Source organism: Cryptotermes secundus, unplaced genomic scaffold (assembly GCF_002891405.2).
Source record: "Cryptotermes secundus unplaced genomic scaffold, Csec_1.0 scaffold1346, whole genome shotgun sequence".
NCBI classification, from domain to species: Eukaryota; Metazoa; Arthropoda; class Insecta; order Blattodea; family Kalotermitidae; genus Cryptotermes; species Cryptotermes secundus.
Genome location: NW_019738893.1, coordinates 42,217 through 58,356, shown reverse-complemented (window position 1 = coordinate 58,356; position 16,140 = coordinate 42,217). Strand labels below are relative to the sequence as shown.

Here is a 16,140-nt window from a genome sequence, read left to right as displayed (position 1 = left end):
ATAGTGTTCCTGCCTAAACCCAGAGAAGTGCAGTAGCGAAAACATGGCAATGAAAAGGAAAGTTTTAAGCATTGAAGAGAAAGTTAAAGTGATTCGTGAAATAGAAAATGGAAGGAAAAAAGCTGATGTATGCTGCGAATTTGGTTTGGTGAATTCTACAGTACAAACGATATGGAGAAATAGAACATTTGAACAAAATGGGTCGAGAATAAAGCGATTGCGTAAGCCTGAACAGAGTGATGTCGATGAAGCGCTGCTTAAATGGTTTAAGCAGCAAAGAAGTGATAACGTACCAGTTAGTGGCCCTCTTCTTATGGTGAAAGGTGAAGAATTCGCAAAAAAGTTGAAGGATGAAGAATTCGTGTGTAGTGCTGGATGGATTGATAGGTTCAAGTTGCGTCACAACATTACATTCAGTAAAGTGAGTGGTGAAGCCAGGGGTGTAAATACCGAATACAACTGAAATACAACTGAATGGCTTACTGCCGTGTGGCCCAGTATACGTAAAGGATATGCAGACAAGGATGTCTTTAATGCCGATGAGACCGGCATTTTCTTTTGATTGACACCTGACAGGACACTGAAATTTAAGGGAGAGAAGTGTGTTGGCGGCAACACTGCTGGACGCAATACGATTCACTGAAAAAGCATGGAGACGAGTAACTACAAAAACAATTCAGAACTGCTTCCGGCATGCGGGAATCTTATCAACTCAGGGATTGAATGGCACTGAGAATGAGGACGACACCAATAATGACGATGATTTACCTTTAACAGAATGGTTGCATAAAGTCAATTGTGATGAACTAGGTCAGTATGACTATGAGGCATATGCAACAATAGACGACGACATTGTTACAACGGAGGCACAAACAGACGACGATATTGTATCGGAAGTGAAGAAGGATACAGAGGAGGAAGATGAGGAGGGAGGAGAAGAATGTTCCGAAGTCTCCATCCCTACTGTGAGTGATGCGCTTGAAGCCATTAGGGTTGCGAACTTGTTTTATGAATCCATGGGAGGCACCAGTGAAATTGTGACAAAAATTATGGACACTGAACGTAATTTAGAAAGTATGTATTGGGCAAGTAACAGGAAACAGATGAAGATAACTGATTACTGTACTCGTATCTAGGTACAGTAAGGCACAACAATTGATGTAATCTACTGTAATTTGGTGAGTAGGCCTACCTTTAATATACAGTATTAGTGCGGTGTGTATTGTCAGTGAAAAGCGCTGTAATATGTCTTTGATATTACACATTTGGGCAATTCCATGTTAATGTTACGTTAGTCTGTGCCTAACTACATATTTCACTAAAAAATGCAACATTTTAACTCGGTTTTTGGTAGATTTTTACGTGACTAACATAAGGCTACTGTGGAAGCGCCCATTTCGGTTACGACATTCGTTTATAACGACACTATTTTTAGGTCCCTTTGATGACGTTATAACCGAGTTCTACTGTGTGTGTGTATATATATATATATATATCATACATATTGCACATCGAATTAGAAAGTAAGATTAAATTTGTAAATATATGTAAATACTGACAATGGACTTACTAAGACAGGCTATGACTGACAAATGACAGACCCGACCTCTCGTCAGAGGGCGCCCCAAATGGACAGGACAGTAACTTTCATATAAGAAGAAACATCTTGTCATGAGCCCCAACAGACATACTGACCGACTGTCAGTTACAATGTGACTTTGACTTTGAGTTTAATGAGCCCGTGTGGAGGTGGGGTCAAATATATCCACCATGACCCTGCGAGTTGTAGGAGGCAATAAAAGGGGAAGTCTCAAATCTGAGACAGTAAAATATGGCCAAGAGCCCCATGTGACTCCGACCCGAAAAAGACTGCGCTGGCAAGGACAAGCAGCACATGTAAACGACAGACCCGCCCAGTCGTTAGAAAGGGCACCCCACAAAAGCAAGACCGTAACTGTCAAACAGTAATATATATCTTGTCATCAAGACTTACTGACTGTGTCGCAATGTGATTTGGACTTGGAAGTTTAATGACCCCACCTCTGTGTAGAGGAGGGGCTGAATACCTCCACTGTGACCCTGTGAGTTGTAGGAGGCGATGAAAAGGGAAGTCTCAAATCTGAGACAGTAAAATACAGTCGTGAGTCCCAAGTGACTCAGACCCAAGAAAGACTGCGCTGGCAAGGGCCAGCAGCATATGCAAAAGACAGACCCATCCTCTCATCAGAGAGGGCACCCCACAAAAATAAGACCGTAACTGTCAAATGGTAATAATATCTGATCATGAGCCCCAGATGCGGCTCGACACCAACACTTACTGACTGACTAACCATCAGTCGCAATGTGACTTTTGACTTTGGAAGTTTACAGTTCTAGAGTTCTACAGCTCTACAATTCTTTTTTTAAGGTCTTTCATTCTGGTCCGTCACACTAACCAATTAACAATCAAATTCCTTCCGTCAAATGTGACACTTTTTTAAGTTTTCCACCTCGTCACCACCTGCCTGCCACCTGCCTNACTGGAACGTGGCTATCTTGGACAAAGTGAAGTTTTGTGTGTTGGTGATTTCTTTTTCTACTATAAATGCCTCTGATGATGGCTCCGTGGTGAGCCGAAACATGTAAGGCAGGTGGTGACGAGGTGGAAAACTTAAAAAAGTGTCACATTTGACGGAAGGAATTTGATTGTTGATTGTTAATCTACAATTCTAGTTCAGTGTTGCGTTTCAATACAACGTTCAAGGTGTTACAGAGTTCACTATTGTTATTATTATTCTTCAATTCTTCAAACTCAAGTTCGTCTATGTATACTGTGCTATAACAACAAAAAATTTATAGAACAGATCAACAAGTGGTTGTCTCTTCATATAATGACATCCCACACAGCAATGTAATTGTGGAAAAGACATAAATAAGTTAATATAAAAGGAAATTAAGTATGCACTGGTGATACAAACTGTAGTGTTTAAAAATTACAATGGTTAAAACTGTTACATGTAATATGTGTGGAACTTCCATGGCACAGTATACAAAATTCTACACATACATCTGCCATGACTATACATGTAACACAGAGATCAAATTATAACAGGCGGCTCTACAGCCTGGGAAGAAATCACCATACTCCTGGAAGGTATAGCACACACCAAACTTAACATGACAAAAAATTCATGGTTCTAACTACAACATGCAGTCAATCTTTCATCATATGTAATTAACGACCACCCACCTTCACCCACAATCTGTAATCTAGTACTAGAAATAACAAACATTCAACATTAAAAAATTTGAACCACTGTAACTTTCATATTTTACAATTTATATTGCTTCTGCATGCCAAATACTTACCTTTTATATGAATTTATTTTTATCTTTTCTGCAATTACATTGCTATTATCCATTCTACACCTACCATGTATTCCACTTTACCACACCATCCCATTTCATCTAGGGAAAACAATATGACAAGTATCAGCCACTGAAGAGGATCAGCAGAAAGCAGATAGGAAATGTAGTACTAAAATGGCTGAAGATGGCCTCTACAGGCAGATTATGCAGTCAGCTAAATACAGCATGCTCCAAAAATTGCAGTACTGAAAACTCATGAGACTTGAATGCGCATGTGCGTTTGTCGACGGGACATAGCTCCAGCCGCACATGTTCCCAGCAGTGAAAAGGAAGTTGTGTTGTGCAGTTGTTATTGGAAATGGGTCTCTCAATGGAGGGAAAACTATTCATAGTTGAGTATTATTTCCACTCATATGGAAGTGGTCGTGAAGGGGGATCGAGTTTGAAAAAGGTGACAGAACAATTCCAAGAGACATTTAATAAGACAGCACGAATTAACACAGTTATGCTGTCTATTGTTGTGAAATTTCGCCATTCTGGTAGTGTACTGTGTCAACGGAAGGGAAAGTCTGGTCGACCAGTAACTGTTTCAACAAAAGAGAACCATGCACATGTTCTTCAGCAGGTGCTGCATTCGCCCCGACAAAGTCTACGATGAACGGCCTTGAAACAGCGATACGACCATTCGCCTGTTGTTTAAGAACACTGGTGGATTTCCATACCGGATACAGGTATGTGGAACATTTTTGGCCATTGTGTACGAGGATCCAGGATTTCTTTAGGAATGTGTGGTTCTCCAATGAAAGTCACATTCACTTGGACAGGTACATCAATCGCCAGACTACTCACTTCTCTGGTTTTGAGCGGCCAGATGTTATCGTCCAGAAACTGCAACATAGTACATGTGTGACAATACGGTGTGCTGTCTCAGCACACGGTATATTAGGCAACTATTTCATTGAGGGTGAGGAAGGCAATGCTCTTACCGTCACCCAAGAACGCTACAGGGACATGGTGATCGGACCATTTCTTCAGGATTTCATAAGGTTCTGTCATGCAACCTTCACATGAATAGACAGTGGTATCAACAGGATGGGGCGACCAGCCATACGACTCAAGAATCTCTAGCCATGCTGCAGGAAAACTTTCCAGGATGAATCATTTCACATGGTACTGACTTCCCATACCCGTCCCATTCCCCCGATCTTACACCACCTGATGCCTACTTGTGGGGAATGTTAAAGGAGTGTGTGTTCAACTGTGAAGATTCACCAAGAACTGTGCCTGCATTACACAAGCATATTGTCTCCTTTTGCAGGAGTCTGCAGCAACCTTTATGGTGGGATATGACTGAGAATCTGCATGAACAATATGAACACTGTCTACAGCGAGGCGGTGCACACTTCGAAAACTTACATTATGCATACCGTGGTAAATCAACATGCTAATAGTGTGTATGTTAGTTTCTTTAAGGAGAAATAAACTCACAGATGACAACAAGGTAATACTGTTTGTCTTTTCATTTCAGTACTGTAATTTTTGGCACATACTTATATAATTAATTATTATTACATGTGTTGTGTTGTAGAACCCCTCATGATTGTATGTGTCCTTCCTTCCAGCAATTGAAAGCATGAGAATAAAATATTAAATTGTGCATATTTTGTCATACCTGAACATAATACATAATTTAAAAAGCTTAACCAACACCTACATCCATATCTTCAGACTTACAGTATACACAACATTAACTGTTCTCCTATAATAACAAAACAAACTATGCACAGAATTTCTATGTACAAGTTGAACTGTGTCAAGCTTCAAACAATTCTAGGTTAAAAATCAGAGGCAGGTGACAGGAGTACTGTTAACACATGCTGAGAATTGAACCAATCAGCATCACACTGTTTCTGATTTACTGGAACTCACTGCTCCCTCTTAGTAGTGTATCAAGTTGACAGGTTACACTGCTGCATGACAAACCAAGGTACCTGTCATCTCGATTTCAACTTTAGTATATACATAATCATATTCAGTCACACACACACACAAAGTTCATTTATACAGGGAAAGTGAAAAGTCACACATGCTCATATGTATCACATGACTGCATGACCTTGACCATTAGCATCACTCAGTTAGTTGAGCCACAGCCAGTGGGCTGTTTGGATGGCCATAACCATTGTGAAAATGCTGCTTTCACTTGAGGCCAAAGCATTTATGGTGGAATAGTGTTTCACTATAGAGGTGAATGCACAGAAAAGGCCAAACAAGTTTACAATACTGGGTCCTGAACCTTACACACCATACCCCAACACAGAGTGCCAGAAGGCTAACAAGTTCAGGGAGGCTTGTTAATGTGCCAAGATCCTGCACATCAAGACTGTTAATGGAGGACAAAGTACTGGATATCTCTGATGGAACAATGCAATGTTCAACAAAGTATCTGGCAAACTGTTGCAGCAAGCAGGTGTCTCACATTGATCAACACAAAAAGCACTTAAAAACAGTGCATCTGCACCTGTAGTAGGTACAATCACTGGATGAACTGAAAGAATGTAACAATTTGCAGTGTGTGCAATGTTGCTAATGGCTTAAGGACTTCCTTATCACTACTGAAGAAAATATTCTGGATGTGACACTTTTTTACTGAAGAAAATATTCTGGAGGTTATACTTTTTCAGAGATGAATTGTGGTTCCATTTGTTTGGGTACGTCAACTCCTAAAATAGCTGGGTGTGGCTGGCATTTAATCTGGATTATCAGGTTGTTCACCTGCGGCTGCTTCCAACAGGGCAGCCCTACAGTGCCCATGGCTCATGTCTCTATGCGCTTTTGTGGTGCGTTTGGTGAACAGATAATTTCAAAGGACGTCTGGCCATTAAGAATATTCCATTGCAGAACTAATATGTCTTGACCACATAGATGAAATGGGCAGATGCTGGTCTACAAGCATATGGAGATCACTTCTAACATTTGTTATAAATCTCTTGTTCACCATAGGAAATATATTTATGTTCTTACCAGTGCACAATGACTTCTGAATCGAGTTCTTGAGCTGACAGATTCAGTCATGACTGCTAATTGGTTAGTTTCCAATTGCATGTCATTCATATGAATTCTAAGAGATGACAAAATTATACAAAACATTTCATTCGCAACAATTTCTGCCTATCTCATAATTCTGATATACACATTATCTGATTTCATAAAAACAACTTAATTTTTGTACAGCCTGTAGTACTAGGCTTGACGTGCAAGGATTAATAAACACCACTATCGTACCTTGAGATTATCTTATAATTAAAACAAACATATACAACTGCTGCTACTCAAGCAGCACAAAGCTTCACCCATACAGCAATGACAAAACAGCAACAATTATAACATATTAAGATAAAGGTGGCCAAAACACAGGACTTTTTCTTGTGAAATGCGCCAGCACTTTGACTGAAAATGGAAAACCTAATTTGGCATACCTTACATAATAAACCTTATGCCATAATCTGCTAATTTAATTACCAGAAGTACTTGCTAGCTTCGGAATGATTCTATGATGGGTGAAAGATGAATACGAGAAAGAATTCTGGAAAGTATGAAGCAGAAAACAGAAAAGCAACTATGATGATAACTGTACAAACTGACCTCCTGCCACATGTTTGCAGGCCTCTGTATAACACTACTGAAGCTCATGTGACTTCAAGTAGTATTCATGTACTGACATACTATCACTTAACAAATCCACATGAATCAGTGGAAATAAAGTGCAGCTGATGGAGGAAAAACATAGGTTAAAACAGGTACTTCCGACACTTTTTAGCTCCACATTTGCAACGAGTTTTGGAAGCAGTTTCATCACATTCTGAAGATCCTGGTAAACAGTTCTCTAAATTATCACTGGTGGGCAGGGTGAGACGTGCACGCAATGGAGATGTGTATGGCAAGACAGCACTTTCAGAAATTAACTCTGAATTTTGGGATGAATTACTGTTCCCCTTTAAAGATTGGCACATATAATCAAAAGTTATTTCTTCCCCTTCTCTTATATTTCTTGTGGCAAACAGGGCAAGTTTCGGCAAATTAGGCTCCAAGCAATTGATCCACACAGCAAACACTGCAAGGTTTGGTTCACATGAGTGATTTATAAAATGAGAAATGTTCCCATATACTGCAGCATCTACTGTGAATGGATTTTGTTCGCTATCATTATAATCTAAATCAAACAGATAAGTTTTGCCCTCTGCATCATATATTTTCCCCCTTTTCTCTGCCTCTTCATTCTTAATCACTTCACCCACGTACTCACAAACAAATGAATCCTTCTTAATAGCTTCCAATGCTTTCACTCCCCAGCCACAACCAGATGCTGTTCGGAACACGCATAGCTGTACTGTACGTCCATTTTGAACTACCCTGTTTAAACAATTTGGACTGCACTTACAACGCTTGTTGCATTCATATATAGGAGTGCCCACAGGAACAATGAGACGCTTATCAGGACCATATGCAAAAGTAGATCCAGACTGTTTACTGCAACAATTTACAGAGTTAACACTGCAGATCAGCTGACAGTCACAGCCAACCGGTGGGTCCTCAGGAATGGTGACACCTTCTCCAGGCAGATAGTCATTTAAATATATAAAATTGGTTGGTGCCTCCTCAAGATCCACTTCATTTTCCACAGTTATACAAGCCTTATCTGTCGATAGGCAATTCATTTCCATTTCAAACACCCGGAGGTTTGCCAGCTGTTCCAACCGTCTGAAATGAAATTCTCGGACCATGAGTGCATCCTTTATTTTTTGTACCAATTGTGGTTTCCTCTTATCATAAGGTAATTTTAGTAATTCAACAATTTTCTTGTCTATGTCTTTCTCCTTGGGCACTGTGTACTTGAGAAATCCCCTCCCTGAAAAAGTCTTCATGAGGCTTTCCAACATTCCTTTAGTTGGTTGCCCAAGACTTTTTTTGAAGTTCTCCACATCTTCCGATGTTGGTAATCCATGGGAGGTGGGTTCTACTCTCTGTCTTTTAAATTTTGCATGATAATTTTTCAGTGTATGCTTACAATTAGTGAGGTTCTCTTCAGGTTCCCATGTACTATTTTCTGTGGGCCACCCTTTCCATTTCACCAGATAAATAATTTTTCCATTCTTATCTTTACGGTGATCTAAAATTCTCTCCACCTCATAGACTGGCTCACCTTCCTCGCATTCAGATTCTACAGACACTCTCTGTTTTTTCCTACCTTTCCCTGCACTCAACTCCAAACTACACTCAACACTGTTAGCTTTCACCTTGCGTATGTTCTTGGGCTTCACTGTGACACTGTTCTTCAATTTTCTCGAAATGATGACACAGTCCCCATCTGTTATGGACACAGGTTCAACCTCAGCTGCGGACATCTCTCTTTCCAAGCTCCCCTCAGTCTCAGGCTTGAGGACTCCTGGAATTGTAAAATTGCTGGTGTTTCTCTTCAGTTGAACCCAACAAATATAATAAATACACAACTGAAAATATGTCCAGCTTCAGAGGCAATCACAGTTTGAGCATTAAGATATCTTCCTTACAAATGCATATTCAGTGAGTGCAGAGAAAGGACTTCATCCCACGATATAATTTCACTGGGTACACGCTCAATTTAACTAGGTAATAGTTTCTTTTTACAATTTATGTAGGTAGAAACACAGTACTTCAAAAGCTGAAGGGTTCTCTGCATTTGTGAAGCAACTGAATCATGAAGCTGTCCTACCAACCCTTATCACAATGCAGAGGTGCTGAGGTGTGTACCTCCAATGTGGTGCTTACGCACAGGAACAACTTTATTTTATCACCAATAAGAATGAAGTAATTAAATTTCAGTGCTCAAAATTTTCAGCTGTTACTACATTCCTCCTTGCTGTACACGTTGGAAAAACTGTTATTGCAGGCCACGTTTACAGGAAGAATGTCTCAACTGGTATTTGAATGGGTTCATGCTACAAGCAACTTATGGAATATGAATAACACAATTATTGAATAAGGTCATCAAAATCAACAATTACCGAGATCCATATGAAAGATTTACTACATGATTAAATATTCAATCACATGACTTCAAGCTTGAGAAACTCCAAATATCCAGATACTTAGACAAGTAAGATGACAGACTGTAAGACAAAGTATGTTATCTGTCATTAACCTTTAACGGCCGAATGTCACGTATACACGTAGCAAGCAGTAACCGGAGTTGGCCAATGACCTGTGTACACGTCGCAGGACACATCCTCTCTTTGGGAGTGCTGGCAGTTTGACCTTGGGTTGGAAACCAAAACAAACCTACGTGAGGTCATGTCAGTGGTTCATTCCTTAGCTCTGTACAAAGAAATTATTTATCACGGTACTGGTTCCGATACTATTTACGTTTAGATATGACTGTTTATGACCTGCTCAGCCAAATATAGCCCAGCTTTGTTGCGAGAACTGATGAGGAAATATTTATCGGTGCTTGCATAAGAGCGCTTGCAAAGCCTTCAAGGAAGTCTGAAGCATTCAAGGATTGGTTTTCAGTGGCGAATTATCAGTCAGGAAGTCAGTGTCGGATTGTCTAATATTTCTTTATCAGTTAGAAAGTCAATGTCAGACTGTCATATATTTCTTTGTATATCATTTTTATTTTGTGTCTTGGAAGAGGTATAAACCCAATGAGCCAGTATTACTTTGTGAGTAAAGGCATCTTCACCACTGCGACTTTCAGTATGCGTCAGACTGGCACTCTTTTCGACTAGTATTATACTTACTTTGCATCATTATTTTGCGAATATTACCAACAGGTGGGAGTGTCACTTTGTCAATCAACACAATTTATTCGATTTTGCTAGAAACCCCCCTCCCCCAAGACGATTCTTCAATCGCACAACCCGAATATCACGGTCAGTGGTGTTTCTCGGGGGATGGCCAAATTTATCAGGGGGCCCAAATGAGTCGACTGGAGGTGAAACATTCACAACACTGGCCAACCAAAGGGAAACTAAGACGTATTTGTTCTCAGAATAAGAAGTGCAGAAGCATGTAAAGTGTCACGTTGCGCTGTGTGGGTTCGGCTGCTTCGAGAATGTTGGACTGCTTCAACAAGTAGTACACGCGCATCGAGTGTGAGTTATCGTAAACTGTGAAGTGACGCAGTTCAAACTCGCGTACAGTCTGAACAAAATATTATTGTACGAGTATATAGTGTGATTATATTTACAATATCACCATGATTCAAGGCTGAAGAATAAACAACGGGTAAGTCCTTTGGAATTTCATGACATATATAATAAAGATTATATTTTGCAATTCGTGACAAAATAATCACAGTTAATTTTCATTTGTAAAAAACTGCTCTTCTGTGTACATGTAGAAAAATGTATTGTCTTTCAGGTTGTTTTTAGTTTTTATTTCTATGTTGCATAGAACGGAAAATATGGGTTTTTTCTGACGGTTTGCAAATTTAATTAATCAGGGTGATTTAAATACCGGCCGCAGGGGGCTCCCGGCAATTTAAAAGTCCGTACGTTAAAGGTTAAGAGGACTGCACGAAATACCTATTCCATAACATGCACCAAAGGCTACAGAAATGGAACACTTTTGAGCCCTGATGGGACAGGGTTTGTGGGGTAAAAAGAAGGTAAAATTTCTTTGCTGTTAACTCCCTTACAATTAATATATTGAATCGGAAACTTTCTCTTCTATGATGAACTATTTAGTAAGAGTATGACACCGTGTCCAAACTCAAAATGTGAGCCACTTCTACATGACTCTTCTATTTTACAATTACTACAGCATGCTGAAGTAAGACACAAAATGCAGCTGTGTTTACAGGAAGATTACAAACTTACTGGATGTGAGACCAAGCAGTCTGATACATACTTGTAGGTACTAATGGTTTGGAGGAACTCACTGTCTCCATTTTCCATGTGAAATTAAGATGGAAACAGCAGATTCCTCTGAAACAGTGGCACGCATCTATACCAGAAGACAGTTACGTTCACAGTCACCACAATAAGGACTTCAAATCACACATTTACAAGTTACCTTACAAACTTTACACCTGAAGCTGCACTAATTCATCAACTGCAAATGATCTGCCCAATCCCATATTATTCTACTGCTGTCTGAAGAATTAATCCAATGAGACTTGTATCAAATATCTATCACTATAAAGAACTTCCACAATTCTAAACTGAACTGTACTTGTTGGTTTCCCACTCATGAAGCCGGCATGGGTGCCAGGTTATTACTAATGTCAGGAAGGCAAGAAATACAGCATAACTTAATTATTTGTTACCAGAATATTCAAAACACTCTTCACTTTTGAAGTGTGTCAGCCTCATCCAAGAACATATCATTTTATAAAGGTAAAAGGTAAATCTATCCCTGTAGCAGGCCATGGAAGCCCATAGGGTTGTGAGATGTTGAGGCTCCCAAAATTTCTAGACAAGTGGCTCACAGACAGTGGAGAGTTTATCAGTCTTATGTGCTGGCCGCCCTTCAACCAAGGAAGACTCAAAGTACTCATTTCTGACTGTACAAGCACTGGATGTTGGCAGGGGAGAGGAGGCCAGCATAATGTGAACAATTTCACACTATGCATAAAAGACTATACCAGTATGTGAAATGTTAAAAAATTCTTAGGTTTTCTGTGATGAACTATGAGCAGTTCAGTCTCAAAAGAAATACATCAGTGAGACAACTGCAAAAGGACTTAACAACATAACCTTACCCTACAAATGAAATATCCACAATAAACAAATTTTTCCTCTAACAGGAAGAAACAGTGTTCATTAGCCTGCCTGATGCTGACAATATCATTAGCTAGTTCCAATAATCAGCAAGTAGTATTCAAGATTGAAATTGGTTAATGTGAAATAAAAGATCACATTTTATAGCTGTCACTGTATTTACTCAATATCATCTTACCATACCAAAATGTGTTGCCTTCCACAGGGACACAGTTCACACATATTTCACAGTAACCATTGAGTCAATTGATGTCAATCAGTGACATTTAGTGTCTATAATACTTTCTGAAGCAGGTCACAGTAGCCGAGCAGTCTAAGGCATGTACTGCCTTCACTTGCTTGGAAACCAGGATCGTGGGTTCGAATCCCACTCAGGGCATGGATGTTTAGTTTGTGTGTGTGCATTTTTCTGTGTTTGTATACAGGTAGAGGCCTTGCGACGAGCTGATCACACGCCCACGGAGTCCTACCGAATGTGTAAGATCTAGAAAAACTGAAGTGAACAGAGTTGACGGAGGTAAGCCTAGGCCAACTGGGGCTTTAGTGCCAAGGGGGAAAAAAATACTTTCTGAAACTGCACAGTGTTCATAGTTTCTCTACTTTCTCGTTACTATGTAGAACCAAACATTCTTTAATGTTCAAATGTTAATACTTCAGGAACACTTTTGTTTTCTAAACATTATAATATCAGAATCAGAATAAATAATAAATTAAAAGCTCAAATGTATTTTTCTGCATCTTTCTATTTTTAAATTCTCCATTTCACATTGGATCTGAAGATGATTTTCGAACTGAATTTGACAACAGGAACTTACAGGTTTACAAACTCATATCAACACTTGTATGAAAATGTATGTTACTTCTATATGACAAACAGAATATCTGTAAACATCTGGGGGATACAGATATTATAGTAGCCTCTGTAGACACAGTTCACATCAATACAAATGTGTTCCCAGCATAACATACAACACTCAATATATATTCTTAATATACCTAAAAATGTTACTTACCTAACTTAATGGTAATGTTCCTTTCCAACTCATTTTTAAAACGAACAGTCTGAACGCCAGAAATAGCTTTCACCACTGTAGATTTCCCATGGGCTACATGACCAATTGTACCTGATAACAAAAAAGAAACAGCCCGAATGCTAGAAATAACTTTTACCCTACTGAAACACAGAGATCATTCAAAGGCTCATAAAATACTCTTCCCAATGTCCTATTACATCGATATATTCAGCACTCTTCTGATTTCAAAGTCTTGAAACCTGACCTCATACCTGGTACTTCTCAAAATTTGGTATATGTATTTAAATACAGTACATGTGGCTATCATTTTAGACATCTACAAATATCAAGATGGGAATTCAATGAGGCTAGGTTTTGTGAAGCGTTTTACTGTGACAAGTCACTTCATTTCTATTTTCAAAGCAAATTAAAGCAACACATTTCTTTTAAATTATTTACATTCATTAATTTTGGTTAACAAAAATTGTTTTACTACAAAAACAAATATTTTACAAGTCATATGCCATTATGATTATTACTTCATAGCCTTGAATAATAATTCTTCAAAAAAAAATTAAGCGTTTTAACGCACTGCATCATCATTTACCATTTAGTTGATGGGTACAAGTCATGCAGTGTCTGCAGTGTTAGCAGATCTGAGCAGGTTGCATGTAGTCTCAGCTTTGACCTGAAAACTCTACAGCGCAGTGTTCTATGGTCATCTGAAATAACCACATGTACTAAACGTTCCTTTCCGGTTCTGTATACAAGATATTTACGTTAAACATTTTTTTGATTAAATGTGTTTGCAACTATTATGGCACCTTGTATCACCAACCTTATGCAATGTAAATCAAGGTGGACATAATGTCACAAACAACTTACCAAACATACTTCCTTGGATGACTGAAAAACTTTCTCAATTAAATAGTGATCATGAAGTGTGTGACAAGTACCATAAGAAGACATCAAAACTAAGTGTGATGCATCAAATAATATTATGATGACAGTGGCAAGACCAATCAGCCTGTCAAGATCACTGCAATGCAATCTTCAAATGAAAGTCTGCAATCAGATGGCAGATAATTCATCAAATGCAAAGACTAGGTAGGGGTAAGTACCCTACAAACAATATGAAAAGAAGAAAGCAGTCTTCTGGGATTTGGCACCGTGTATATGTGGTGTTAACCGACGTTTCGGAGGAACGTATCGCCCCCATCTTCAGGGTTGAAGAAAAAGTATAAGTAAATCTGCAAGCGACAACACCGTGAGACACGGTAAAGCAGACCGAGTTACCGTGTCTCACGGTGTTGTCGCTTGCAGATTTACCTATACTTTTTCTTCAACCCTGAAGATGGGGGCGATACGTTCCTCCGAAACGTCGGTTAACACCACATATACACGGTGCCAAATCCCAGAAGACTGCTTTCTTCATAGTCACCGCCGTGAAAGCCTCAAATCTTACATAATATGAAAAGAACTGAAATGCTGCAAAAACAATAATTCTTTGCATTCCTGAAAATGTCAATTCAAGTGCAGTTTCTACGTAACCTGATGCTGTTATATAAAAGCAACTGAAGGAAATAATTTAAGCTTCAATGACTTCAAAAAGTTTGAACATAAAACTTGTAACTGTTCTCACTATGACTGGGAATATTTCAAAAGTTCACGAAATTTTACAAGTGTTTGTAACTAGGGTAGCAATACAGCTTCACATGGAATGACAATGTCTTCACTTAATCTCAAAACCAGGGAAAACTTTGAACAGAACTGTAGAGGTTTCTGTAACTGTGAGGGAGTAGAATATTGCCTGGCAAAAAAGATTAAACATCAGTTAAAGGAGTGGCGAGAGAACATATGAACAGAAACAACTACCGCAGTGAATGTGAAATAGTTATACCTTCATTTTAAAAATTTGCATCCAGGAGTCAAAATAAGTTCTTTAATGCTCACATCTCATAAGCTGTATCATGGCAGGGTAAGTGGTACACCAGTCTCTGTGAGAGCACACGTGTGTACAATTTGCTAAAATATATAGCTAATTGGATACTATAAGTTTCTGACGATGGTGTATAACACAGAGAGATACTGGGTTTTTGGACTTTGTCCATCGTCCGGATTCTAAATAACTAAGAAAAAACATAACGTTTCGGAAACTGGATCTGTTTCTGGCCTCAGGTGAGGGAAGACACCTACTCTGTTGTGTCCCTTAGAAAGAGCTAGCCTCAATCACTGGACAACCGATGTCACAAAACACTGAGGAACACAACAGAGTAGGTGTCTTCCCTCACCTGAGGATGAAAACAGATCCAGTTTCCGAAACGTTATGTTTTATCTTAGTTATTTAGAATCCCGACAATGGACAAAGTCCAAAAACCCAGTATCTATGTATGAAGCTAATGTTGAACACCGGCAAAATATCAGAACTAAAAGTAAGCAGTGACCATCATCTTTCTACATATGAACAGTTTCTCTCAACTATTATTTGCGGTTAAATTCAAATTCTTTTTTTCTGTGACTGTTGTGAATGTCTAGTACCTACCAATTTATAAAATTATAAGATATATTCACTGATAATGTAACTGAAAATATCACTTGCAAACAGTGAATTACAACAGACAAGTCTGAACCAATGTAAAGGCAACCAAAAATTCACTGAATCACTGCATGAAAAACTTTTGCTGTCATTCATTTACAGCCATACAGCAAGCTATGCTCCTCAAAGAACTAAAATGTAAACTACAATCAGGTGAATTAGTGGTTCTTTGCCGAAGATTAGTTTGCAAGATGAAACAGCAGCATCACCAGAACAATGCACACGCCATAATAAATCCATTTGTAATAAGTTTAGTGACATCAGGTGCTTCAAAAATATGGAAAATGATAATCTCAAAATGATAGCAGGCTGTTTTAAACACAAGTCCTTTTGCTACCTATCTTCCAGTGGCATCTAATGAAATTTACTAAAACACATTTCAATCACCACTGAAAAAAACCCTTCACTTCTCTGGGGGGGG

At 38.9% G+C, this 16,140-nt stretch overlaps 1 protein-coding gene across 2 annotated transcripts in view; it reads right to left on the bottom strand.

Moving 5' to 3' along the window:
- The window catches only part of LOC111871329 (eukaryotic translation initiation factor 2 subunit 3), an 86,567-nt gene that overhangs the window by 55,329 nt on the left and 15,098 nt on the right, over positions 1 to 16,140 (bottom strand). The window contains exons 3-4 of one of the 2 annotated variants that reach the window (XM_023864355.2): positions 13,124 to 13,234; positions 6,631 to 8,794 (exon numbers count right to left, since the gene is read on the bottom strand). In XM_023864355.2, the coding sequence (XP_023720123.1) occupies positions 7,140 to 8,794; positions 13,124 to 13,234 (1,766 nt within the window). In that variant the 3' untranslated portion in view covers positions 6,631 to 7,139. Of the gene's footprint in view, positions 1 to 6,630; positions 8,795 to 13,123; positions 13,235 to 16,140 lie in introns of those variants that run through there. The other variant, XM_023864357.2, reaches the window with a different exon arrangement.